Here is a 26,181-nt window from a genome sequence, read left to right on the forward strand (position 1 = left end):
GGAGGTGCGTTAGGAGGGCCCCGTTCTAAGTCAGCTCCCTTCTCTGGCCTCCAGATAGAAGATCTCCCATCAACCAAGCCCTTCTCCCCTCCAAGCTTTTACTACCTGCTTAAACCACTCTGAAAGTAATGAAAGTCCTAACAGCCCCTGCTGGGTGAGAAGTGTTTGTTTCCTCCATTCTGCGGATCAGGAGACTGAGGCTCAGACGGGTCAAGTGTCTTGCCTGAGGTCACACAGCTTGGCTGGATCCAAACCCTAGGGGTGAAAGGGCATAGGAGAGTAACCTAGGGGAAGCAGGCTTGGGCTGTGCTGGGAGGTGGGGCTTGCCCCCTGAACTGCTGCCCTGGCATTAGCCCACCTTGGGCTGTCCCATTCTCTCCAGCCCCCTCCCTTGAGACAGACTGGCTACTTCCCTCCCCAGGGCAACTACAGAAAAAAAGATGACCAGCTGGTACCAGAATTCCAATCCTAAGGGTCAGGATGGAGGCAAGTCTGTGGGAAGGAGACTTTCTGGATCCAGTCCCCAGGGACACACTCTGTGTGTGTGTGTGGGGGGGGGGGACATTACAGGTGTGCCGTTTGCCCAGGACAGTCTCCGTCTGTGCCTGTCACCCCAGCATAATTATTAGGAGTGCCACCTTTCACTCAGAAATGTCCTGATTTGGACGCGAGACTGTTACAAGTCCTGTTACAAGTCCCCAGTTCCTGTACCCTGAGCCCCACAGCGGACGTGGACTCCCGGCTTCGACTTCCTGACTTTGCAGTAAAATGAGAATGCGGAGTCCTATTTCACAGAGAGTTTTGAGAATTAAATGACTTCACAAGTGTATCCTGTACTGATCTGGCAAAGTGCCTGGCACCCCGGGAGTGCTGAGAAATAGGTTTTATTAACAAAACAGATTCATTCTAATTGGTTTAAAGCGTCACCCATGTCCTAGTGGCACTCTGTCATTATGCGTTTTCTCAACAGAAACTAAAAGTTTTTGTATTTTTCTTGCAAGAGTTAAAAACAAAGGTTGGGAAGGCAGCCTCCCTTCTAGAAGTGCGTGCTCCGCAAAGGGCAGGAGTAACGCACCAGCTTTGGTTGGGTGAGCGCTCACTCCTGCCGCCCCGCCCCGCCCCGCATTTGATCCTTACAACACCCCGTGAGGTGCGAACTAAGATCGTCTCGTTTGATTTACGGAGAAACCGCGGCCCGGCGCGGGGCAGGGTCTTGTCGAGGTCCCAGCAGGAGCGGAGAGGGCGGGCCCCACGCTGTGTGCATTTTCCGCGTCCTCCAGCAGAGGGGCCGGCCGCGGCCCCGCGGCCCGCATAATAGCGGCTTTGATGCTGGAGGCCAGGCAGCAGGGAGGGGAGGGGAGGCGGGCCTGGAGGTGGAGGGAGGGAGGGGTGTGTCCGGCCGCCCGCGCCGTCCCTCTCCGCCCCTCGGTCCCGCCGCCACACGCCGCCGGAGCTCGGACCAGGCGCTAGTCCCTCCTCCTCGTCCCTCTCTGCGGTCGCGAAGCCCCGAACCGGCGGGAGCCCCCTGCTCACCATGTCGGTCGCGCTCAGCAACAGGTTCCAAGGTAGGCGCCGCTGTCCCCCGCGGTCCCGCGCCCTTGTCCCGCCCCCGGCCCGCGCGCGCCCGCTGTCCCCCGCCCGCCACCTGTGCGCACGGGGCGGACGGCGGGGTCTGCGGCGCGCGGGAGGCGGGCGCGCGCTCGGGAACGCACGGCCCGGGGAGACCCCCGCTTCCCGGACCGCCTCTTTGTCTCCTCCAGGAGGGAAGGCGTTCGGCATGCTCAAAGCCCGGCAGGAGAGGAGGCTGGCCGAGATCAACCGGGTAAGCGCGCGCCGCCACCTTCGCTCTTCCAGCCTCGCCGCCGAGGGCAGCCTGCGAGTCGCCGGAGCTGCGCGCCGCTCGCCCCCAAAGTTCCCAAAGCCCGGGGGTGGTGGTGGGGTCCCACCTCCGTCTGCGAGGCTGTGCCTGCCACAGAATCAACCCCTCTTCCTCTCTTTCTCCCGGGCTTCTCCCAATCTCCTCCCTCCGCCCCTGTCCCTGTGCCTCCAACTCCAGGTAGGTCCGCCTCCACCCCCTCAACCCCCCTGGTCCCGGCGGCTCGGGTTGCAAGTTGTTACTCTTAGACTAGGGAGGTAGGGCCCGCCCAGGAGCTCCGATGCCAGCCCGGCCCGGGGCTCCCCGGAAGCCCTCTTGGGACCAGCCTTGGGACCAGCCGCAGGGATTTGGCGCTGGAAGGGACCCCCGAGGTCTCCGAACAGTCCCCGGTTTTACAGCGGAGGGAGGAAACGGAGACCCCGAGAGGCGAGGTGCCTGCCCGAAGATGGCACAGCAAGAGCGGATCAGACTGCTGTTAGAACCTCAGCCTCCAGACTCGCAGGCCAGTGCTCTGTCCACCACAGAAAATACTGGCCTCTTGCCTGCCCCCACCACTACCCCCACAGCTCTTTTAGGAAAGGTTTCTTGGAGCCTGGATGCTTTTTTTTCTGGTCCTAGTGGATTTCTGTAAAGAAATTCTTCCCGCTGTTGCCAGGCACACAGTGGGAACTCCATGAACATTTGTTTAATGACAATGTAGATTCTAGAAGATAAGGAAAAGTGTCAGGGCTGCCTGGACTGGCCAAACTCAAAGGCAGCACAGCCAGTGGCTCTAGGGTTCTGCAAGCCCCGGGCTCAGATCTGACCTCCATCACGTACCAGCTCTGTGGTCTTCAGCAAGTACCTCTCCTTACAGAGCCAGGGTCACAGTGAGGGCCCAATGAGGGAAGGCATGTAGCATGTTTGGTCCAGTACCCGGCATGAAGGACAACCTCCATGGATGGTACTGGAATTATTTCCTGAGGAAGACGTCTCCCAGGTGCCGTCTTAACTGGCTGCCGAGACATGCCCACTGAAACAAGGCTGGGTATTCCCCCGCTGGTTCCCTCGGGCCACTGGGCACCCGAGGTCCGAGCCCAGCTCAGAGTCCCAGAGCCGGAAGCTGGAGGGGGTCAGCAGGGTCCTGGTGGAGGCTGCATGGAGGTGGGTCCTGGGGCTGCGGCTCGGTTGTAGTATTTCCTCTCTCCAGAGGCTTGCAGTCTTGATTCCTCCTTGATTTGGACTGACCAGAGCTAAGCAGCAGATCTGATTTCATTCCATCGGCTGTAGGAATCCCATAGAGGGCTCTGGGGACCCCAGGGTCCTTCCAGGTAAACTCTGGCCTCCTCCTAACCATCCTCACTCTGCCTCTTGGTGCCATCTTGAGCACAGCTGAAAGGGAGCCTGGATGTCTGGCTGGGGCTCTCAGGGGTCCAGGCTGCGGGGCTCCCTCCCAGTTCACTCTGCAGCCAGCCCAGCCTTGGGCTTGGCAGTCTTGCTTCTGGACAGGAGCCTGGAACCCTGACCTCATACAGCCCTGTGGGCCCCCAGGCCAGGCGGGTTCCGAGCTGGCTGAATCCACCCATAGCCTGGAGGACCCTGAGCCAGAGACAGCTGGAGATGGGGGAGAGGTGACCATAGTTGGACAAGCCAGAGGAGCTGAGAGTGTGTGGGACTTTCCATGCCAACCCCGCCCTTGGGGAGGGGGGCCAGATGTGGGTGGGGGAGGCTACAGGGCTGTTTTGGGAGGTGGACTGGCTTGGCTCAGAAGGGGGCTAGGCTGTGGCTCTCAGGGGCTGATCTGGCAGCGCTGGGACAGGGGAGGGGGAGCAAGAAGAGGTTGTGTCTAGCCACATCGGGACCCCAGTGCCCAGAGAGGGCGAGCAGCTGGCCAAGGCCACACAGAAGCCAGTGGCTGAGCTTGCAGTCTAGTGTCCTTTCCCTGCCCGGATGTGTTCTGAGACCCACCACGAGAGCCCAGGCTACTGTAGGGCTGCTGGGGCCCAGGCTCCGGGCCCCTCGAGGAAGGAGGCTCCAGGATCAAACCAGAAGCTTGAGCTGCCTCCCACTGCAGCAGATCAAGGTGGCCCCACCATCATTTAGAGTCACGAATCTAGCTCTGTGACCTTGGTTGAGCAAGCCGCTTGAGATAACAGTAGTGGGGCTGTTGTGATTTTTCAGAGAGATACTCTATGTAAAGCATGGAGAGCTGCTGTCATGATTGTTATCGTTGGTTGGTTTGTGGTTTAAAGGTTCAGGGATTGGAAACCCAGGGGTTAGGTCTGAGATATGGGTGGCCCAGCCTGGGCCAGACCCCTTCATCTGGCAGAACCTTAGTCTCCCCTGGCGTGAAATGGGAGCATGATCCCTGCTTTGCTCCTCGTCCCAACAACAATCAGTGGAGATGAGCAGACGGAAGCTCTTTGCAGACTCAGGGAGTCGCTCTATCTGAGGCTCTGAGTCCGTTTCACCCATGGCCATCATCATGGCCACAGCGGAAGGTCCCTGGGGTGGGCGGATTCTAGAGGGAACCATGTGGGCACCCCAGACTGCCCTCCTTTGGAGTGCAGCTTCCCTGCCCCACTGGAGCGAGGCTTCTGGGAGCCTGGCCTGAGCAGCTACTGGGCGGCCCCATGAAAGCCAGAAGCCATGAAGGTGAGCTTCATGACTCGCTCACCACCTGTGCTGGGGTGCCGCTGTGGCTGCTGCCTGGGGCAGAGCCCAGCCTGGCTGGCAGCTCTGGGGGCTTCTCTGGGCCAACACTCCAATTCCCCTTGGGGCCTTTCTTCCGCCCTGGGGCTGGCTGCCAGAGGGCAGCAGGGTAGCTCAGCCTTGGCTTTTGTTATTGGAAGGATTCAGGAGTAAAAATAGGAGACTTGGGTGGACCTGGAGGTCCTGGTGGAGCTGTATGGAAATGCACTTTTCTGGGGTTTCACTTTAGTTCTGCTGTGGTTTTCTGAGCACTTGGTGTGTGCCGGGCGGCGTGCTTCGAGCGTTATCTTGTTGAATGCCCCCTCTGATCCTGCGAGCGTCTGTTCCCATTTTACAGAAAACGAGACTCAGAGGGGTTGAGTAAATTGCCTGGGTTTAAACAGCCACAACCTGAACCCAGCCTATTCTCTCAATCTCTGAGCTTGATTGGGTCTCCTCCGTGGGTGCCTGCCCCCACCTCCGTGTATGTGCGTGTGTATGTGTGTGTGTGTGTGTGTGTGTGCGCGTGCGTGCACGCGTGCATTCTCTGCACTACTGGAGCGGACAGGACTGGCGGGCGCCTCCTACTCCCCCCACATAGCTGACATTCCCTGAGCCCTGGTGGCATGGAAGGTGACCCCAGGCTAGCCAGGCCTGGCCTTATATGGCAACGGGACACATTCTCTCCAGCTTCCCACAGGGACAGAGAGAAGCGGAGGGGCTGGGTGGGTGCCCCCCTGAGCACCCTTAGGGACTGAGCAGGAGGAGCCCAGAGAATGGTGAGGGCTGCAGCTCCAGCCGGTCAGAGGCCAGGATCTTTAACAAAATGACGTGAGTCTTGCCTTTGCTCCGTGCCTGGCGCTCGACGAGCGTCATCTCCCTGACTCCTCTCAATGGAATGCTCCACGAGAGAGACGTGCACCGAGAGTCTGTAAACTACCCATGGGACAAGGTTACTAGGCCTCCCATTTTAAAGATGAGGAAACAGAGGCTCAGCCAGGTGAAGTCACCTGCCCAAGGTCACCCCGCCAGGAAGTGGCAGAGCCGGGATTCTGACTACAGGAGCTGCTTGTGGCCTGCCCTGGCCCCTATCCACCAGGTGGCTGCAGCCTAGCTGTGACACAGGCCTCTCTTGCTTACGTGGATAAGGATCTCTGGCTACTGTCCCACGCTCCCAGCCCTCCTGGGTTAAATGAAGGGCACTCAGCATTCCCGGTAGCATTTAGATGCCTAATGGTTATTTCAGAACCCACGCACCATCTGTACTGGGAAGAGCTGGGTACGGCAGGCTGGGTATCTCTGCCCAGGGGAGTGTATGTCCCTGGCCCCTCCCCGAGCAATGGAGGACCTCTGAGACCTGACCCAGGTACTACGAAGGTGTGTCTCTTCCTGTGTACTGGCAGTGCCACCATGTCCCTGCCCAGCTGAACGTGTCCAGCTGGCATTGCTGGGCACCCGTCTCTTTTGCTCTTCCTTAATATATTATAAGGGAGATGGTGATAAGCAGCCACGTGAGCCTCCGAGGATTCAGTGTCCGCACAGGTCCAGCCAGGCACGACCTCAATGTGGCCATGTCACAGGAAGCTGGAGATGGAATTTCTGCAGGGTCTGCTTCATGTGTGTAGTTGGGAGGGTGTTTTTCTTCAGCGGCCCCATTTATTGGTGAGGACGTGGCATCTGGATGAGGTCCCAGAGCTGCCATGGGGGATGTGAGCCTGCTGTCCTGTGGGTGCACGTTACAGGCCCCTGCTATGTGCCAGGCACCAGGCTGGACATCTGTGGCCTGGTCCTGGCCCTTTAAGAGCCTGTGGGCTGCGTCAGATGCCTCACGGCCCGGCATGGTGCCTCCTGTCCTTGGGGTTCTCCCCCAGGGCTACCAGCCCCTTGGATGGTCATATCCCCCCGCCCCAAAATTCTACTGCAGCCAATACATAAAGACGAGCCTGGAGGGCCAGGAGCAAGCATCCGGGAGCAGGTGCTAGAGGTACCAGCCCAAAAAGAAAGTTAAGTCGGGGTGGCGTAAGCAGGCAGGTGGCAGGGTTCCGGAGGCCAGGACACAGCAGGGGCTGCCAACCTCTGCTGGTCTTGGAAATACCCCCTCCCGGGCATGAGCGTTTGGATGGGGCTCCCAGGGTTGGGGGGGGTTGGTTCTGATGTGCATCAGAGGTTGTAGGTGACCAAGAGAGGCAGCAGTGAGCGGGTGTGGCTGCGGGCGCTGTCCCCACGGGCTGAGATGGGAGCCTCTGTTCCGTGCGGATGGCCCCTCACTGCCAGGTCAGCCAGGTGTCCAAGGACAAAACAAAGCTCACCCTTGAGGAGGGATGGCCAGAGGGTCAGAGCTCACCAGGAGGGCTTCCTGGCGCTATGTGGGACAAGGAGAGTCGTGGGAGGGTCTCTTCTCTGCCCTCCCCCTGCTCACAATGGTCTCTTGGCGTAGCTTCAGTTTGGGTGATCCAAACTCGTAATGACAACTGCTAACACGTCGTAAGTGTACTAGGAGCTAGGCTCTTTCTATGCAGTCAGCTCGTTTAATCTTCATACCAACCCAATGAGGAGGGTCTATCATGATGATCCCGTTTTACAGATGAGGAAACTAAGGCCCAGAGTGGTAAAGCTAGTTGCCCAGGGCCACAGAGCTAATAAGAGCTAGAGCTGGAATTTGAACCCAGGCGGCCCAATTTGACCGGCCCCCCCCCCGTCCCCCCGCCCGGCACACACGGACTCAGGGAGTTTATGCGGGGCTTCTGACCACTGTGGCTCTAGGCAAGACCTTTCCCTTCTGGGGCCTCAGTTTTCCCAGCTACTGAACGAAGAGGACAAGCTGGATGCTCTGAGGAGCCTTTCTGGGTTCTGTGCCTGGGTGGATGCTTTAACAGCTCTGCCACCTCCCAAGGCCTTGCCCATGGACACTCTGGCTTAAGGAGTGACTGCCTGGCTCATGGCTTCCTGTTTTCCATCCCAGGCTGCTGCCTGCTTGCATTCCTGGCTCTTTGCCAGGGACTGACCGGGCCACCAAGGCCTCCAGACTTGCCCTTCTGCATATCACTAGTCACTCTCGGAGCCCGGGGCCCCCTGCCCCCCTCATACCTGGAGTCCCCACAATAGTTTCTGCAGCTGGAAAAACTTGTCTTTGGGGACAGTGGGTTGGAGTGTGAGAGGGTGATGGGGCTGGAGTTAAGCATCCACACCGCCCCCCCCCCCGCCCCCTAGAGGGCTATAGAGTGGTTCCCTGGCCTCTGGAATAACCTTCTGCAGCTGCCCAAAAAGAATGGTGTCTCCCAGTATTGACTTTCTTTGCCCAGAAACCTGTGGCCAGGCCACCTTCTCCTTGTTTGGGGCAGGGAGGGAGCTGGGATGGTGAAGGGAGGTAGACCTTGAATTGTTAAAACTTCATGATCTTGAGCAAGTTGAGCAACCTCTATGAGCCTCAGTTGTCCCATCTCAAATTGGGATACCCAGAAAGGGGAAAGAGAAATCATAACCAGCCAAGGCCAGGGAGAGGGGGTCTCCTTCCTGATCTATTTAATAGTCAGTGATGGTCTGAACGATGAGCTGTGAGGGTTATAAGTGGATTGTATGGATGTAAATGTTAGTAGATAATAGTAAAAGCTAATATTTATCTAACGTTCACTAAGTGCCAGGCACTGTGGTAAGGACTTTACGTGTATTTACTTACATACTGTGGTGCTCAGGAAGAGCCTACAAAGCAGACAAGATATTTTTATCCTTCCCGCAGATGAGGAAACCAAAGAACAGAGAAATGAAGTGATTTTCACACAGCAACTAAGTAGTTCAAATCCAGGCATTTTGGCTCCAAGCTTGCCCTCTTTTCGTCTCTGCTTTTGCTTTTTTCCAAACATCTGGGGTGGCTTCTATCTCCATCTCCTCTTGGGGACCCAGAGTCAGGGCAGCTGGAGTCTTGGAGTCTGGACAGACAGGGTACCTGCCCCCTGGGCATGGCTGTGCCCCGAGACTGAGCAAGGATGTCGGAGAGGACACCTGGAGGGAGGAAGCTGGGGGCTGTGCCTGAGCAGGAACCGAGAAACCAGAAGTGGGGCGGGAGCTGGCAGCCCAGCCAGTGGAGCTCCTGTTCCTGCTGCCTGCCCGCCTGCCTCCCTCCCGCGGCCGCCTGCCAAAAGTATGGTCCACACAGCTGCCCTGAGCCCAGGGTCAGCCGACCCACACACAGACGGGTCAGCTGCTTCTCCCACCCCTGGTCACTCTGTGGCTCATGCATTTGTCATTTTTGGCACTAGTGAAAAAATATGATTCCAATCTCTGAATCCTCTCCAGTCTCTGTCACATGTATGCACAAACTTTTGCAAAGCCACCTGACCGTTTCAGGGGTGAGAGTGGAGAAAGTCATTCTGGGCTGAATGGCAGGCTTCTCCATTCATTCAGCAGATCTTTATTGAGCACCTACTGTATGCTGAGCGCCACGGATGCTAGGCATCCGTGGGGCACAAGACAGGAAACACATCCTCCTAGAACCTGTGGCCAAGGACCTGCCTCCTCCCAGCATCTTCCAACACCTGCTTCCTCAGGTCACTTCTGCTCCTCAGCTCTGTGCCAGGAGGGAATCTGAGTTTAATCCCAGCTCGGCCGCTGTGCTGCCTTGGGCAATTTATTCATCCTCTCTGAGTCTCAATTCATTCACTCATCCTGCACACATTCATGGAGCGCCTACTCTGTGCACCTGCATTCTAGCAGTGGGAAATGGACAATGGACAACACCCTTAACAAGCAATTACATTGTAAATTGCCCTAGGAGGTGACTCATCCCTGGAGAAAGGAGACGCACGGGAAGATGAGGCAGATTGGAAGTAGAAGTAGGGGCCTGCAGTGGGCAGCGTGGGCGGGCTTGGCCTCATGAGAAGGTGACAGTTGAGCAAAGGCTTGAAGGAGGTGAGGGGGAGATGCACAGATATGTGCGCTGCAGGCCGGGAGCACAGCTAGAGCAAAGGTCCCCAGCTGGGAGCAGGCCTGGCCTGGGAGAGGCATGGGAGGGAGGCCAGGGTGGCTGAGGCGCCCCGTCTTGTGGTGGGAGTGGGAGGAGGGACACGAATAAAATAGCACGTTAGGTGGTGATGAGTGCTAAGGAGAAAACTGGCTTCATCAGTGACGGGTCAATAACCCTGGACCCCCAGGGCTGCTGCACCTGCTGAGAGCCTGGCCCAGGGCCCGGCCCAGCAAAAGGGCGTCGTCATTAAGCACTCTCGATTCATGCTCTTGCTCTCAATTGCTGCCTGGTTGTTCTGTGTGCATCTGTGCACGATTTGTCTCCAACACCAGGGACCATGTCCCACCCTTTGAACTCAATCTGCCTGGATCCCCAGAGGTGGTCCGTACATCTTATAGACAGGCTCTGGGCTGGTGCAGGATTTCTGGCCAACCAGACATGGGAGTTGGGAGGGCCCCTAGGTCTCTCCCCAGAGGTTCCCAGATGTTGGGCCTAGCCTGTGCTCCTGTGCTTCCCCATGAAGCCTTTCCAGTTCCTAAAGTAGTGAAGTGAAGGGAACGTAGAGAGAACGTAGTGAGTTGAACTTAGGCTATATGGATTCCGTTTAAAAATTCTGAGATTGTGAACTTCCCACTTTTATGAAATATCCTTTTCTGAACTCATGGCAATAGTCAATGGCAATTGTTTAAAGTCTTTGCTTGGCAAAATAAAAACTTGGCGGCCCGATATGAGCACCTCCCCCATTTTTTTGGAAACGTTTCTTTCTGCATTACCCCAAAGTCCGGGAACCACTCAACTGTTTGTCCCTCCGCTGGACAGGTATGGAATCTGTGACCCCGGGAGGTGCCTGGTCCGCTCAGGGCCACAGACAAGAGTTAATTGTCCTACTTTTGGTCAGAGAATGGGGTGGGGGCAGCAGTGGAGAAGAGCTATGAGAGGGAGCCAAGAGGAAGAGAAGTTCTGGACAGAGCTGGCCAGGAAGAGGGCAGCCGTCCAGGCTGCGGGAGAAGGTTCCAGCACCAGCTAAGTGGAGGCCCTGCACGGTGCATGGAAATAAGGCCCCGAGTGGGGCTGTAGCCAAGCCAGCCGGACCCCAGGGGCGCTGGGGCTGCCCTCAGCCTGGCTGCTGGAGGCACGGACCCTGGAGTCCGATACACCCAGTTCCAAACCAACCTGGCGCTTCCTCAGCGCCCTGGGACTTTAGACATGTTATTTAACCTCTCTGGTCTTCATGTTCTCACCTGAGAAATGGGAATTATAGTGGCCTTGAGGACGTAAGGGGCTAGCACAGTGCCTGCCAAAAGCAAGGGGATAATCAGAGCTCCCCGACCCAGCAGGTGGGGCCATGTTGGCAGGTGGGTTTCTCCTACTCTGTCGGGATGCTGTTAACGTGGAGGACCTGGAGCCCCGGAAGGGACGGTATTCTGCCCCACACTCCATCACACCATTGCTTACTCAGCACTGATGTATAGCCTGGTACTAATGCTCAGAGTAGGTTATCCCCATTGAGGGGACGGTGCCTGAGGAGGTGGGTACCCTTGTGCCCATTTCACAGCTGGTAAGAAGGGGACTGAGACCCAAACCCTGAGTGCTTTATAGTCATTTCGGTCCTTGTCATTTGCCTCTTCTACTTTAAGCTTCTTGGGGGTTTACACGACAGACTGGAAAAGTGGTGAGTTCCCTGTCCTTGGAGATGTGTAAGTACAGACTTGGTCATCACTTAGTGGAAAATTTAGAAACAGGTTGGGTGATTGACCTAGGTAACATTTAACATTATTTTAAATGTGAACTTCTGTTAATTTTAGGGTAAGGACCTTATCTTATTCGCCTTGGTCTCACGTGCTTCCTTGAGGCCTAGAATAGAGCAGTGTACACTGTGGTCCCTCAAAGCCTGTTGAATGAACGAACACATGGAGCAGCAACACCCGTGTCCAGTCGGTTCAGTAAAGAGGAAAGCGAGGTCCAGAGCAGAGGGGATTTGCGGGGCCCAGTGCTAGGACGGGAACACACCCTCTGTGTCCCCATCTGAATGTGGCTTCCAAGACTGCCTGAAGATCAGCAACAAGGCACGTAAGAGACCTGGCCCCGTGCCCAGCGTAGCAGGCGCTTACTAATTGGCAGCTTTTTGCTGTGAAGCTGGATGAGTGCCTGCCATCTGCTCATCTCTAAGTGTCAGGGTTAAGGATGTGGGCTCTGAATGCGACGGAGCCAAGTTGAAGCTCTGGCTGTGTGAGCCTCAGTTTCAGCATCTGTAAAATGGGAGTAGTAATAGTTGCTGCCTCCCAGGCCCCCGGGAGATCCGAAGAGCTCACGTGGGTGGGTGCTTCATTCTGGAGGCTGTGAGTGTCCCCTTCTGACCCTCCTCTTGTTTGAGTCTCTCCAAGTATCTGAGGGGAAGTGGGCCCTTCAGATGAGAGGGCACAGATGAGAGGGTATACAGTCATTTTCTGGCCAGAGTAGAGACTCATAACAGGACAGCTGCTGTTTATTGGGCGCTTGCTGTATGCCAGGAGCCACACATACATACTCCTTGGATTCTCACGTGAACTCGAGAAGTAGCCATGGTAATTATCCCCATTTGGCAGATAGAGCAATAGAGATAGAGAGAGGCATTGACATGTTAGGGTCACATACCTAAGAAGTTAATGCTGGAACCAGGCAGCTTTTCTGGTTCACGGACTCCGAGCCAGGGTGCCCTGGGGGGGGCCTGGGTCCCTGCACCGGTGATTGATTCGGAGGCTGACTGAGGTGGTTAGTCTTCTAGAGCACACCCTCTGGGCCCTACCCCGAGTGCTGAGCAGACTTCCTACCCACAGGGTGGACTCTGAAGATCTGCCTTTGAGGGCTGTCAGTGGGCCAGGACAAACACCAGTGCCTCCTGCCTTGCCTGGCCAAGCCTGGCCACCTGGCGGGAGAGGAGGCACCGGGGCAGGGGGCCTACGTGTCAGTGAGACCCCTTGCTCAGCGCTGTCCTCTCCCCTCTGTAGGAGTTTCTCTGTGACCAGAAGTACAGCGATGAAGAGAACCTGCTGGAAAAGCTCGCAGCCTTCAAAGGTAGGCTGGCGCTGGCTGCCCTGCCATCCCAGGAGAGCTGGGCTGCCCCTCAGCCCTCACACACAGGATTCCTTGTGCCATAGGGAATTCCTTCCTGCTGCCGTTTCATTCAGAATGCCCCTCTTCCCGGCGGGCTGCAAGATGGGGTACCTGGCCAGGGGGCACAGGCCCCTCCACCTGCCTCCATGCCATCCCAGGCCCCCTCACCCCTCGCCTGCAGGCCCGGCCTGCCCCTCTGTCCCCCCGGCTGCCCGGCAGGGCTCAGGTTGGCTCCTGTCCGCCGCTGCCCAGGCCCTGCTTGCTCCCGGGGCCCCAGCACACAATCAGCTCTTTGTGGCAGCTCTGGCCTCGCCCCCTCCGTGGTGGAGCGCCTCGGGAGCCCCTGTGGAGAATGGACGTTTGTGTCGCCACAGTGGGGCAGGGGGCAGAGTTTCTGCCCATTGAATCCCAGCAGCACGGGATGAAAAGAAAACAGGGCCCAGGAGCCCGCGCGGGGAAGGGGCGGCATAAAGGTCCCTCTGTTCCGGGCCCTGGAGCTTGGTTCCCAGCCAGCAGCTCAAAAGGAGAGGAGCCGTGCACATAAGGAGCAGGACAGACCCACCTTTCCTGCCCCGGAGATGCACTCAGGGCGCAGGGAGCCCTGGGCACGCTGGAGGACCACGGCAAACATCCTCGAGACCACATTCCCCCACTAAAGCCTTGGCAGCGTGGGCATCCTCCCTGCTCCAAGGCAAAGAACTGCCAAGTGCTCCTCAGACCGCTTACGGCTTCATCGTCCTTAGACAGGACATTGATGGCTAAGCATTTGTTGAGCAGTGACCACGTGGGAAGCACTTTGAATGCTGTATTGTGAGCTCCCCGAATCATTTCAATCCAGCCAGGAGGGAGATGGTGTGATCTTGAATTTATAGATGAAGAAACTCAGGCTCAGAGAGGTGGGATCATTTCCTTGAGGTCACACAGCTCACCTGTGGCAGAGTTGGGGCTTGAATCCATATTGGTCTCACTCCAAAGCCCCTGTTCTTAGCCGTTAGGCAGTGGTGCTTTTTACATTAAAAAAAAGAACTGGAACAAAGACACCCCTGTCCCAGTCCTGTCCCCCACCCTGTCCCAGCCACCCCTACGGGAGCCATGCAAAGAAGGAGCAGCCCATTCCCTTCCCTCTGGACACCAGCGGGGTCGCTCTTCAGAGGCGGCTCTGGGAGGAGGGGCGGAGGTCTCGGGGGTTAATGTCCACTCTCCTGGTTATTGGGACGTAGGATTGGATCCCTTCGGGCCCACTGGGACCACAGGAAGTTAGCTTGGAAGCGAAGGGCCTGTAAAGGTCTTCAAATTAGTCACTCATCCATCTCCAAGTGAGCGCTTACTGTGCGGCAGGCCCCGTTCCAGGCCTGGGGATACAGTGAAGAACACACAGACCAGAGGGCCCTGCCCTGGGCAGCTCGTGTTCTAGTGGGGGGGAGGGGCAAGAGAGCACAGGGAATACAAGGCCTGTCAGATGGAAGGAGGTGCTTTGAGGGGGTGGCGGTGCCCAATTAGAAAGGCTGGGGGGCCCTGAAGGCAAGAGGAGGGGCCCTGAGAATCCCCGGAGGAACAGTCCAGGCAGCCCCCCTCCCTCACAGACGGTCACGAAGTGGGTGGACGTGAAGGTGACTTGCAGACTGCCAGGAGGACCTTAGCCTTCTCGCGCCGGCCTCTCCACGCAGAATAGACCCCACCCTGAAGGCCCTGCTCTTCTGTGGCCGGGGCGACCTGCCCAAGGCCACAGGACTTGTTTGCACACACTGCCCATGTCAGAGGATGCTAAGCGCAGTGCTCCGAGTTATCCTCCTCGATGTTGGAGGTTCCCGGACCCCTTGATCCAGGAGGTTTAACTCAACGTCCATAGGTGAGGTTTGGGGGGAGTGTCTTTGTACCCCTGGACGCTGTATGTGCCACTTTTGGTCAAGGGCAGGTCCACAGGCATTTCTCCCGGGAGAGCATCAGATTCTCAGTGGTGCCCATGACCCCCTAAAAGGTTCCAAACCACAGGGACTCCTTAAATCAGCAGTTCCCACATCTGGCTGCCCATGAGAATCACCTGAGACACTCCACACACCCATTCCTGCCCCCACCCCGCCCTTCCCAGGGCCAGGAATCTATTCCAGTCACTTTGCAGTCAGTTTGGATGCAGCCGGCCTGCTGGTGGGGACCTAGGAGGAAGCAGCTGCCCTCCTGGGCAGAGGGTCAGAGTGGCCCCCAGGCACCTTTCTCCACAGCGCCTGTGGGAGAGGGGTGCAGGCAGGGCGAGCTTTCTCCAGAGATGACGGCAGAGATGATAGGACTCACATGAAGACCTCCGAATGGGGTGAGGAGGGTGGTGTGGGCTCCCTGAGGACCTGGCCAGCTGCCCTCAAGGGAGTCAGTGGGACCCTGCAAGGGGCGACCCTGCTTCCAAGCTAATGCCAGTTTTCGCTCTGTGATTTCCAGAGAAGTACATGGAGTTTGACCTGAACAATGAGGGCGAGATTGGTGAGTGAGGCCTCGAGTGGGCTGGGGAGGAGGGTGTTCGGTGGGTAGAGAGTGTGAGGATCCAGAGAGCCCCACTGACCCACCTGTGTGGGTGAGGGGCATGAGGTGCTCTCCTGAGTGTGACGAGGACACTGAAGCCTCCTGATGGGCCAGCCTTGAGCCTGTCTGCCTTCTACCGTGGAGCCACTGCCCCCAAACTGCTCTCCCACTTCTTCCCTCCTCACCCACCTCCCTGCCCACACCTCAGCCTCCCACCCCAGGTGCTACGGGGACTCAGGATAGAGGGTGCTGCCTCTGCCCGGGGCTGGCGTTGCTCAGGCTGCTGATGCTCTGGCCTAGGGGCCGGCGTTTCCTTTGTCCCCAAGCTTGTCCTTCCCTTTGTACACTGTCCTGCAGTTGACAAGGTGCTTTCACGTACATTGGTTCCCTCCTCCAGCAGACCCTCATTGTGTCCTACCGTCCAGGCACTAGAGGTGACAAACGCCTGTCCTCTGGCGCTTATGTTCAAGACCATATCTTGACCTTCCCCGGTAACGCTATGACACGGTCAAGGCCGGTTTAATTATCCCCATTTTACAGATGGGGAAACCGAGGCTCAGAAAGGTAAAGCAACTTACTTGGGGCACCTGGTGGTTAGTGGCCCAGAGCCCAGCCTTTGATTTCCAGATGGGCTCTCCCTCCTCCGTTTCACCCTGAACTTCCAGTGTAGTCACTGCCACTGGTATTTCCATTCTTTCTCTATCCTCTCTCGTTCTTCTCCTGTTTGAATATTTTGATCCTTTTTTCTGTAGAAAAAATTTTTTACATTATCGCATTAATGCATTCTCATCCTAAAAATTTTTTGACAACCCAGCAAAGCACAGGACAAGAGTACATCATATCCACAATCCCACATCCCAGAAGTGACTGCTGCAAACGTTTCGGGTTATATCCCTGCACTCTGTTCCAATCGCAAAGGCTGTTTGATACCATTTTAGAACCTCCTCTTTTTATGTATATAACTTTAACATTGTAAATATTTTGACATATGATTAACTTTTCTTTTGAAATATAATTAACGGCTGTGTAACATTCCATTGTGGGGATGGACTGTAATCTATTCAGCCAACGCCTTAGTATCGCCCACTTAGAGACTTCCAGTTTTAGCTATTATTGACAATCCTGTGAAGAACATCTTTGCACATGAATCTTTGTCCACATCACTGATTATTTCTTTAGAGTCAATCTCAGGAATTAGACATTCTGGGTCAAAGGCTTTTAAGCATCTCGCCAAATTGCCTTCCAGCAAGGTCTTGCCAATTTAGAGTCTGGCCAGCAGCGTGTGGGGAGACCTTTCACTTCTTCCTGCCGAACTGCTGCACAGCTTTCTCTGAAATGCCCCGGACATGCTGGCACCTAGGGGTCTGGCACCAGTCCTGCCCGCCCCGCCTCTCGGGTGAGCTGGCGCACCTCTCCCCCGCCCAAAATCAGCCCCCTGCCCCACCCCCAACTCCCGCCATCCTTTGCTGACCAATTGTTCGTGGAACAATCTGAAGGAAATTGCCTCAGATCTTGGGAGCTGGGAGGTCAGAGGCAGCAACTCCTTGGAGTGCAGTGACTTTTCGGTGCCTCCCTTGTTTTCCTTGAATTTTGTTCTTTTGTTGGTTTCCCTGCTCTGCAGGATATTTTTGGCAGCCTCGTCCTTCCAGCAAAGTGGAGCCCTAGCACTGCAGGGGTGGCAGGTGGGGAGAGCTGCCATCCGTGGCCCCGGAGAGTGACTTTCGATGCCTGGGGTCTGGCCAACTCCCTGACCCCGCCTTTCCGGGCAGTGACTTCCTGGGTAGCTGGAGCAGTGGGCGCATGGCTCACCCTAACCCTGGGGAGCCGCAGAGCTGACAACCATCGAGTCAAGACCAGCGGCTCCCTTACTGAACACCTGCTTTGTGGCAGGTGCTTCTCGTGCCTCGTCCCTCCAGATGATCTCATCAACCCATTTTACCACTGATGGGAATAGGGGTTCAGAGAGGTTAAGTAATTTGCCCTAGGTCCCACAGCCAGGAAGAGCAGAACTGGATTCCAGCCCACGTCTGTCCCACTGTAGAAGCCCATGTCTCTAACGACTAGTCTATACTGCCTCTGAAGAGAGCAGGGAGGGTGTGATGGGCTCATTCTCCCTGGAGGAGAAAGGCCTTTGACTGCAGTCTCCAGGGAGGGGCTATCCCGCTGGACTTCTTCTGGGCGTGGGGTTCAGGAGGGGAGCTTTGCCAGCCTCCTCGCTCAGCCTCGTCTCCACTTAACAGATCTGCTTTTCCTCCGGCAGATCTGATGTCTTTAAAGAGGATGATGGAGAAGCTTGGGGTCCCCAAGACCCACCTGGAGATGAAGAAGATGATCTCTGAGGTGACGGGTGGGGTCAGCGACACCATCTCCTACCGAGACTTCGTGAACATGATGCTGGGGAAACGGTCAGCTGTCCTCAAGCTGTGAGTACCTCCCGCTTCCCCTGGCACCTCGGAAGGCAAAGTCGCTATGTGGAGAGGCCCCCGGCTCGGGCACCTCAGCCAGTCCCCAGCCAGGAGGTAACTCATTGAGTGACCTGCTGGGCAAGGTTCTTAATTTCTCTGACCCTGATTTCCTTATCTGTCTAACAGCCACGTTGATACGTACCTTGCAGGTGAAATTAGCCTGTAACAGAATCAGTGCTCAGTAGGTGGCAACTGTGATGATGATGATGATGATGACGACAACGAAGATGAATCTGCTGTCGAAACTTTCTGAGCCTCAGTTTCCTCATTTGTAAAGTGACTCTACTACCCCGCAGGGTTGTTGTGAGCATAATATAGAGTTAAAAACTGGGTCTAGTTCAAAGGGAGGTAGAATCCAAATCTTGCTTGCTACCAAAATGACTGGGCAAACGACCTTAGGTCCCTGAGCCTCAGTCTCTTTGCCTGTGAGATAGAGATGATAGTAAGTATCTTGTGTGATGTGGCATCCTGAGGGTCAATGAGACAACACATATGAAGAGTCCAGCCCAGGACCTGGCTGACGGCAAAATCCTAGTATATGGCGGCCAAAATCACCCTCTGCAGGTCCTTCCCCGCTGCAGAGGAGCTGTGCAGAAGTTCCCCGGAGAGTCTCATGGCGTTTGCCCAAGCTGAGAAGGACAGTCACTTGGCTTTTATGAAATAAGATTAACCTTTTTTTTTAAATGTAAAATGTACCTGTCTCATTTTACAAAGGGGGATGTTGAGGCCTAAGGAAGCTGAGCGACCTGCTCGTGAGCCCACAGTTGGGGCTGGTCAGAGCCTTTTGTGTGGGGTGGCACGGGGCGGGAGGCGGGGTGGGAGAACCATCAGGTCGGATCACACTGCACCCGAGAGGCCGGGTGGAGCCATGAGAGGAATGATGCTATTAAAACGATACCTAAGACGTGGTGGACGTTTACCACGTGTCAGGCACTCGTCTGCACGTTGACTCCTTAGATATCATTCATTAACTCAGCAAATATTTACTGAGCACCAATCCTGTGCCAGGAATTATTATATCTAGGTGCTGGGGACACATGAGTTGCTAGCCTTATGGAGCTAACATTCTAATGGCAGGAGACAGACCAAAAAAATCCCCCAAAACCAAAACACCAGATTGCAAGGGTGTTGTACAAAGCAAAATAAAGTGGGCAAGAGGAGCAGAGAGGGATGGGATAGCGGGCAGGGAAGATCTCACTGAGAAGGCACATTTGATCAGAGCCCTGAGGGAGGGAGACGGGAAGAGATGAGCCATGTGAAGATCTGGGGAAAAGCATTCCAGGCAGAGGAAATACAGCAAGTGCAAAGGCCCTGAGGCAGAACTGTGCTTGTATGCTCAAGGACCAGCACAGAGGCCAGTGTGTCTGGAGTGCAGTGAGCAAAGGATGAGTCTGCAGAGATGGGGAGAGGCCAAGTGACATGGGGCCTTGTGGGCCACAGTCGGACTTAGCATTCTGTATGAATGTGGAGGGATGCCATTGGAGTACTCTAAGCTAGGGGCTGACTTTTGCTCCCTCTGGCTGTGTCACGGGCTAAAGTGGCAGCAGAGAGGCCTGTAGGAGGCTCGTGCATTCCTGCAGGTAAGAGATGAGGCTGCTTGGCCTGGAGAGGCTGCAGTGGAGGTGGGCAGGAGCTGTTGGAATTGGGAGTGATTTTGGAGCCAGAGCTGGGAAGTTTGCTGCAATGCCCAAATGTGGGTGTAAAGGAAAATGAGGATGTCTGGGGTCTCAGTAACTGAGCGAGTCACGGCGCCGTTTGCTTTGAGGGAAGAGCAGGTGGGGAAGGTGAGAATTAAGAGCTTGGTTTTTGATTTTGATGTGCTGAAGTGGACATCCTTGGGGAGAAGACCAGGAGGGAGCTGGCTGTGCAGATCTGGAACTCAGAGGCAAGCCATTGGTGGCCTGTCACCCTTTAGGTGGGATTTAAAGGGAGGGGACTGGAAGAGCCACAGGGAGTGACTACATATGGAGTGGGGCACCAACGCCTGGAGCAGCTCTGGATGTGGGCGCTGTCGGCACCCCCACTTCCAGATGGAAGCACTGAGCGTCAGTGGGGTTGGATGTCTTGCCTGAGTCACCCCGTGGGGAAGCAATAGGGCTAGGATTCAAATCCAGGCTGTTTCCCTCCAGAGGCTACCCTCTGCACCCCTATCTTCTACTCCCCAGACTTTACTCTCAGAGCAGTGGGAGGTTTTTGAAGATCTGAAGGGGTTTTGAGCAGAGCCATGGGCCAGGCAGCGTGGTTAGGAGAAGGCTCATGGCCTATAAGTCAATGATCTGGAGTCCCCTCCTGCCTTGGACTGCCTGTGTGGCTCTGAGGAGTCACATTGCCACTCTGCGTCTCAGTTTTCTCCTCTGTAAAGTGGGACTAGCAGCCCCTTCCACATTGCTGCCTTCATGGGCTTCCGAGAAGATTCCACTTAAGGATGGATGCAAGGGCATTCTGTTGAGAACCCTGCTGATGTGAGGGCTGGGATGATCTTTTCTTGGATGAGGGAAGGGGTCTTAATCCTGTTTTGTTTTGTTTTTTCTCCATCTCCAAACCAGAGTCATGATGTTTGAAGGGAAAGCCAATGAGAGCAGCCCCAAGCCAGTCGGCCCCCCTCCAGAGAGAGACATTGCCAGCCTGCCCTGAGGACCCCTGCCTGGACCTGCCCCGCCCTCCCTGCCCCTGTTCCTCCTCCTGATCTCGCTGCCCTCTCGACTCATTGTGATTTGTCTTATTTGTTTTGTTTGGTCCTTGTGCGTTTGTTTGTTTGTTTCATTGGCAGAATCAGTGATCTTTTTGTAAAGCACAAATTATCTGCCTTAAGGGGGCTCTGGGTGGGGAATCCTGAGTCTTGGGTCCCCTCCCTCTCTTCTCCCATCCGTCCCTTCTCCCTGTGCAGAAGGGCTTGACATCAAACCAAAAACCGGAGGGGCAGGGCTAGGACAGGGAGACTGGAAGCCTGTGATCCCCACGCTTGAAGCTGGCACCGTCCATCCTTCCAGGACGTCTCTGAGCTAAGTCCAGGCTAGCTGCCCTGGCCTGGGTGAGGACCTCAGCCCACTTATAGGAGACCCTGGGGTAGCCTCCTTAGGGTTTCCTTGGACAGCTTTGTTGTTCCAGTGCTCTTGTGTTGTCCAGGACGTGGCCACTCAGTGTCCCACTGCCCCACCTGATCCCCCCTCAGTCCACACTTCTTCTCATCCTCAGTGAGGTGACATAAGGAGACAAAGAGAGGGGCTTGGCAACTTGAGTCCTTCAAGAAGGTTCAGGAAGGAATCCTCTGGCTTGCCCCCTGGCCACACCTTTACAGGCAGCTCAGAGGGAGGGTGCAGCCTGCCGTCCCTTGCTGGGGCAGCAAAGGGCTTTGGAGGTAGAGGGGAGGCCAGGGGCCTTGAGGGGGTCAGCTCATCTAGTCCTACCTTTTATAGTCCTACCTTTTAGGGAGGATGCTGAGGGCATCCTCAGCATAGGAGATAGGGAGATAGGAGATATCAGCATAGGAGAATGAGGATTAAAATGCTCATGGCAAAAAGAGTCAACCCCACTGTTAAGCCAAGAGCTGAGAAATAGGAGGTTGCCTTTCTCATTCAAATCTGCTTGAAACCTGACTGCACTTCCCCCATTTGCCTTTCCACCTTACTCACACCATTCATTCATTCATTCATTCACTCAGTCATTCAACAGATATTTATTGACAACCTATTATAAGCTTTAAGTCCCCCTACTTTGTCCTGCCATGTGCTGTGTCCACTGTCTCGCTTACTCATCTCTCCGTTTCCAAATTGCCTAAAACCTTGAGCTTGGGGATTGGATTGGGGTCACCTGTGTCCTTTATTATGGACTCACAGGGTTTCAGAGCCCGGATCCACCCTGTAAGTTATCTGAGCCAGTCCTCTCATTTCACAGGCGAGAAAACTGTCGTGGTCCACAGGGATTAAGTGCCTTGCGCAAGGTCAGGGGTTAATCTGGAGCTGGAAGAGTCTGGACTGAAGCCCACGTGTGCAGATGCCCTGCCCATGCTTCATCTCTGCCCTGGGCTGTCTCAGTCAGGGATGAAAACAAGGGAAGGGGCAGGGAGGGGCATGCTCCTAGGTCAACACTTGAGGAAGGCCCAGGCCAGGACTCCCCCTTCCCGGTGCCCCCGAGTCAGCATCAGGGTTTGGGTAAGGACCAGGCCTGCCTTTGCAGTCCTGCCTTCCCTAGAGCTTCTCGGCCAAGCTGCTTCTCAGAACTCATGCAGGAAGGTGTCACTCTCGGCCCCATCTTGGCTGAGCAGGAACCCCAGCCTTGACCCCACCTGTGTTCTGGAGCCCCTTACCCTACTGGCTCAGAGATGCACTCATCCATTGAACATATTTATTAAGCACCTGCTATGGGTCAAGAGCTAAGAACCCAGTAGGGAAATAGACTCCTGGAATTTAGAGTCTTGTGGGGAAGTCACACCCAGACGATAATGAGTGAGATGAAGGTTAGGAAAGAGGGGGATATGAGGTGACTGCACTGCAATCCTGGGGGTACCTAGCTAGGCCCCAGACTGGGCAAGAGTCTTGGAGAAGCCTTCGCAAAACCTTAAGTGGAAAGGTCTGGGGACTGTTGGAGGTTGGAGCTAGTGTGGGCTCCCTGCAGCTCCTTAGTGACCCATAATCAAGGGCCCAAGGAGCGGCCCTTACAGCAGCTTGAGGGTATGGAGCCGGTAGGGGATGGGGAAATGGCCAGGTTGGGTTAATCTGCTGGTCTAAACCAGTTCAGGAGCAAGATTATTTGGCCATGACTGGCTGATCTTCAGCCTAAGGAGCTGCTTCAAATGCACAGGCCCAGCTGAAGTTTAAACCCCAGCAAAACATTCCTTCCTCTAAATGTAAAATTTCACCCCACCTCCTGCCCTCCCTTGGTGGTTTTTGTTTTTTCGCCTGAGATCCTTACATGAGCAACTGCCTGTCCCCACCCCTTCCCACTGCCTCTCCTCTCAGAGACCTTTGAGCAAGGTAAAGCCTTCCTTGACTACCCATCATAGTCTAGGACTGTTCCTCACTCAGAGAGGAGGGCAGAACCAACCAGGCTTATTTCAGCAGGTTCCACACTTTACAAGACTGCAGGAAGCCTCCTTAAGGGAGGAGAGCAAGTGAGTGTGTCCCCAGCTTCTGGAAAGGGCAGGAAAGAGAGTTCTCTCATTGGATGGGGGGTGTCCTGGGAAACCTTATCAGTTCCCTTCACCATTTCTCGGAACTCAACCCCTGGAGGGAGTGAATCTCAAGAGCGGTCCCTGGAAAGGGGGTCTGCATGTATTTCAGGTTGTGGCTATTGGCTCTAGGACTGTTCTCTGGCTAAGGGCTCAGCTTCTTAGAACTTCAGCTGTCTTCTTTCTGAAAGACCAAATCTAACTAATGTAACCAGCAACTTGGGGGCTGCCAAGTATGGCTTTGTCCCTGCAACTCAAAAGGAAGGAGTGTGTCGGGCAAGTTCAGGTGGATGCGGTATGTGTGTGTGTGTGAGTGTGTATGGTGCCGGATATCGTGTCTACAGACTGGAAATAAAACAGACAAACTTATCAATGTCTTCATTGGTGTATTTTGGGGATGGTTTGGGGCTCAGCAAATTCAGAAAAGCTATGTAATATAGTAACAGACCGAATGAATGTGTCCTGTGTGCTAGGCTCTCTTAAATGCTGAGCTTCATTTACTCCTCACAACAACCCCATGAGCCAGGTTCTACTATGTCATCCTTGTTTTATAAATGAGAAGCAGGCTTGGAGCAGATGAGCAGTTTGCTGACAACCAAACAGTAAGTGGCAGAGCATGGAGCTGACTCACCGGCTCCAAGTTAAGAATCTTTGTCCTAGAGCATTTATAATATAATTCCACTACAAAAACCTCTACGTAGGACTGTCTAATAGTCATCAACCAGCAGATCCAGAGAAGCTGAATTCTCAGGCTGCCTCTGCTACTTTCTGACTAAGGGGCACTGGGGAATTTTCTTAACTTCTCTGGGCTTCCAGTTACTTCATCAATTAAACGGCAATGATGCCCCTAGGTGACTAGGATGTCTTGAAGATTACATAACACATCTGAAGTGTTCTGCGGTTTCCAGGGTCTTGCCCTGTAAATGATAACCTTGAAAGGAGTAAACAAGGCTGACCTTTGGTGCCTTTTAACCTCCCCTTTCAGCCTTCGTGCTTAGACACGTGGAGAGGTCCCACCCCGCCACCTTTCTGAACCTCTTTTCCTCCACACCCCCCTCCAAACCTCTCTCAAGAGCCGCCCCTGGAAATATCTGTGAAGTAGCGGGAACTATTAACCACCTACACCCCGGGGTTACTGTGAAGTCTCCAGCGAACAAACGGAGCGCTCGCGCGGGCGCCCGCTGCCCAATGAATGAAACCAACTCGAGGCGAGCCCGCGCTGAGCGCGAACGCGGGGGCGGCACGTGGACTCTCCCGGGCGCGAGCATGGGCCCTGGGGCCACGGGCCCTACTCGGCCGAGCCGGCCAATGGGAGGCGGCGGCCAGGATTGCGCGCGACTTCAGACGGGCCCCCAGCCTCCCTCCACCACGCGGCGGACGGAAGCGCGTGACGTCAGCACAGCGCGCCGGAAATGTGGCGTTCGCTGCGCGCCGCTAACGCCGAGGAAAGGAAGTTGGCCTCGGGGCGGTCTGGGCTGTGTGGGCAAGGCCGCGGGCGGCAGCGGCGGCTGCTTCGACCAGCTGAGGGCGGCACGATGGGAGACGAGATGGATGCCATGATCCCCGAGCGGGAGATGAAGGTCAGAGACTGGCCGGGGCCTCCCTCCCTTGCTTAGTCGCGGCGTTGCCTTGGAGCCGCGCTGAACGGCGAAGCGCGGGTTCTGCCCCGCCTCCGGCTTGAACAGTTGCCGCGTTCCGAGTTGTCACCGGCGCGCCCCGGAGCACTCTGCCCCGCCGCCGGCGTGGAAGCCCCCCCGAACGCAGTTTCCCCGCCCCTTGCTGCTCTTGTGCGCGCCACTCGAGTTACCCTGGCTCCTGTCACGTGGTGGTCGGAGGCGTGGCGATAACTACCGTGTGTTGAGCGATTACTGTGTGCCAGGCACTGTGATTACCGTGTGGTGATCATCACAGCAACGCCGCGAAGTAGTCGTTAATGTAGAGGAGCAAATGGGGCTCGGAAAGCAGCTTACTCAAAGTCACATTTGACAAGGCGGCTGAAATCCAGGGATGTCTTGTTTAAGAGCCTCTCTTCTTCACTCGCACGGTACCACCTCTGTAAGGTGGGCCAGGCTTGCCTAACACAGAGCTGGGGTTCGTCACCTGTCCTACAAAACCTTTGGTTAAGTGGAATAGGAGGACTGTTCTGGTGCTGGGAATCAGCCAAAAAAGAGGGTCAGGTGATCCAAATGATGGTTATAAACACCTGAAAGGGAGTGAATTGCAGGAAGATTTTAGGCGTTTGAACAAGAAATCACTGAAATGTGTTTTGGGTGGTAATCCATACCGTATTTAGAGTAGTGCTTCTCTCTTCGTTCTTGAGAATCACTGTGGGTGAGCCACCCAGTGAGAGTGTGGCGTTTTCCTCAGAGATGCCGAGGTGGAAGGAAAAAAAGGTTTTAAAACCACAGCCTTTGAGGATGATAGTCTGCCTTTGAGTTACTGATTATAACAGAAAGGAGAGCTCTGCTGTACCTCTTCGTCCCACTGGCTCCCTATGCCCGTGTGACTATGACCCAAATAGGAAATTTGGGATGATCAGGATGAGAATGACAAAGACTGAAAATTTTATTCTACTGTATGAAACCACAGTATGGTCTCACCTGGAAAGTGGTGTGAATTTCTGATCACCGTACTCAGGTGGAGTTAAGAAGGGTATTTCCTTTAATCTTTTAGCAAATATGTATTCAACATCGAATCCAAGGAAATTAGTATGTGGGGTATGTTAGGGGTCCTGTATGAAGCGCCATAAGTACAAAAATGGAGGCTGAGAAAAACTCTCTTTGGCTTTTACAGTTTTGGAATGTAAGCAAAAGGGGATTCACATTTTTTTCACCAAAACTTTGACTTGAAGATAGGTTTGGAATTGAAGGAAAAAAACTGTATATAGTACAACTTAACATAGTGATTGGTAAACCTAGGGAACTCTGTTACCGGGAGGTGGTACACACTGAAAATTGTCTTTGAAAGCATATAGGTAAGTTCATGGAAGACTAGGTGAGTCAGGCATTGACAGATCGGGGAAGGCTCCCAGGCCCTGAGGCCCTTGAAAATGGAAGGAAATGAAAACTGATAGTGGGTGGGGGTTGGAGGTGTGACAGTGGGTGTGGCAGAGGTGATGGCACACTTGTGGGAGGGAAGCGGTGTTGTGAGGTGAGGCTCTGTAGGTGGATGGGTCAGCCCCTTCCTGGCCTTATAGCCTGCCTGAAGGGTCTTGGACTTGTGTTTAGATGTCTTTTAGCATCTAGGTATGTTTATAGGACTTGAACACCAAGACATTGACCATACATATCCTTTTCTGTGATGGATTTTTTTATCATTTGGTGCAGGTAAGCCCATTCTTGGGATCTGGTTCTTTCTGTGGTCATTATTTCCATATATATATTTATTGAGGGCTGCACTGGAAGTTCCAGCTTACAGCAGAGTTGGAGAATGCTTTCAG

The 26,181-nt window shown here is 55.0% G+C and overlaps 2 protein-coding genes across 3 annotated transcripts in view; both read left to right on the forward strand.

Annotated features, from left to right (window-relative positions):
* Positions 1-1,456: 1,456 nt before the first annotated feature.
* AIF1L (allograft inflammatory factor 1 like) lies at positions 1,457-20,282 on the forward strand. Its single transcript, XM_058524309.1, has 6 exons — positions 1,457-1,565; positions 1,761-1,822; positions 12,494-12,560; positions 15,030-15,071; positions 17,371-17,533; positions 20,122-20,282. Exons 1-6 carry the CDS (start codon positions 1,535-1,537, stop codon positions 20,207-20,209), a joined length of 453 nt encoding a protein of 150 aa, XP_058380292.1. The 5' UTR covers positions 1,457-1,534; the 3' UTR covers positions 20,210-20,282.
* Positions 20,283-24,198: 3,916 nt separating this feature from the next.
* The window catches only part of NUP214 (nucleoporin 214), a 97,376-nt gene continuing 95,393 nt past the window's right edge, over positions 24,199-26,181 (forward strand). For both annotated transcript variants that reach the window (XM_058524310.1, XM_058524311.1), the window contains exon 1: positions 24,199-24,322. In XM_058524310.1, the coding sequence (XP_058380293.1) occupies positions 24,278-24,322 (45 nt within the window). In that variant the 5' untranslated portion in view covers positions 24,199-24,277. The remainder of the gene's footprint in view (positions 24,323-26,181) is intronic.

Source organism: Diceros bicornis, chromosome 28 (genome assembly GCF_020826845.1).
Source record: "Diceros bicornis minor isolate mBicDic1 chromosome 28, mDicBic1.mat.cur, whole genome shotgun sequence".
NCBI lineage: Eukaryota > Metazoa > Chordata > Mammalia > Perissodactyla > Rhinocerotidae > Diceros > Diceros bicornis.

Excerpts from the sequence above, each read along its gene's own strand:
- AIF1L (XM_058524309.1), top strand. The coding sequence starts at position 1,535 with ATGTCGGTCGCGCTCAGCAACAGGTTCCAAG. Across the intron at positions 1,823-12,493 it reads GGCTGGCCGAGATCAACCGG|GAGTTTCTCTGTGACCAGAA; the intron begins GTAAGCGCGCGC and ends TCCCCTCTGTAG. Across the intron at positions 12,561-15,029 it reads AAAGCTCGCAGCCTTCAAAG|AGAAGTACATGGAGTTTGAC; the intron begins GTAGGCTGGCGC and ends TGTGATTTCCAG.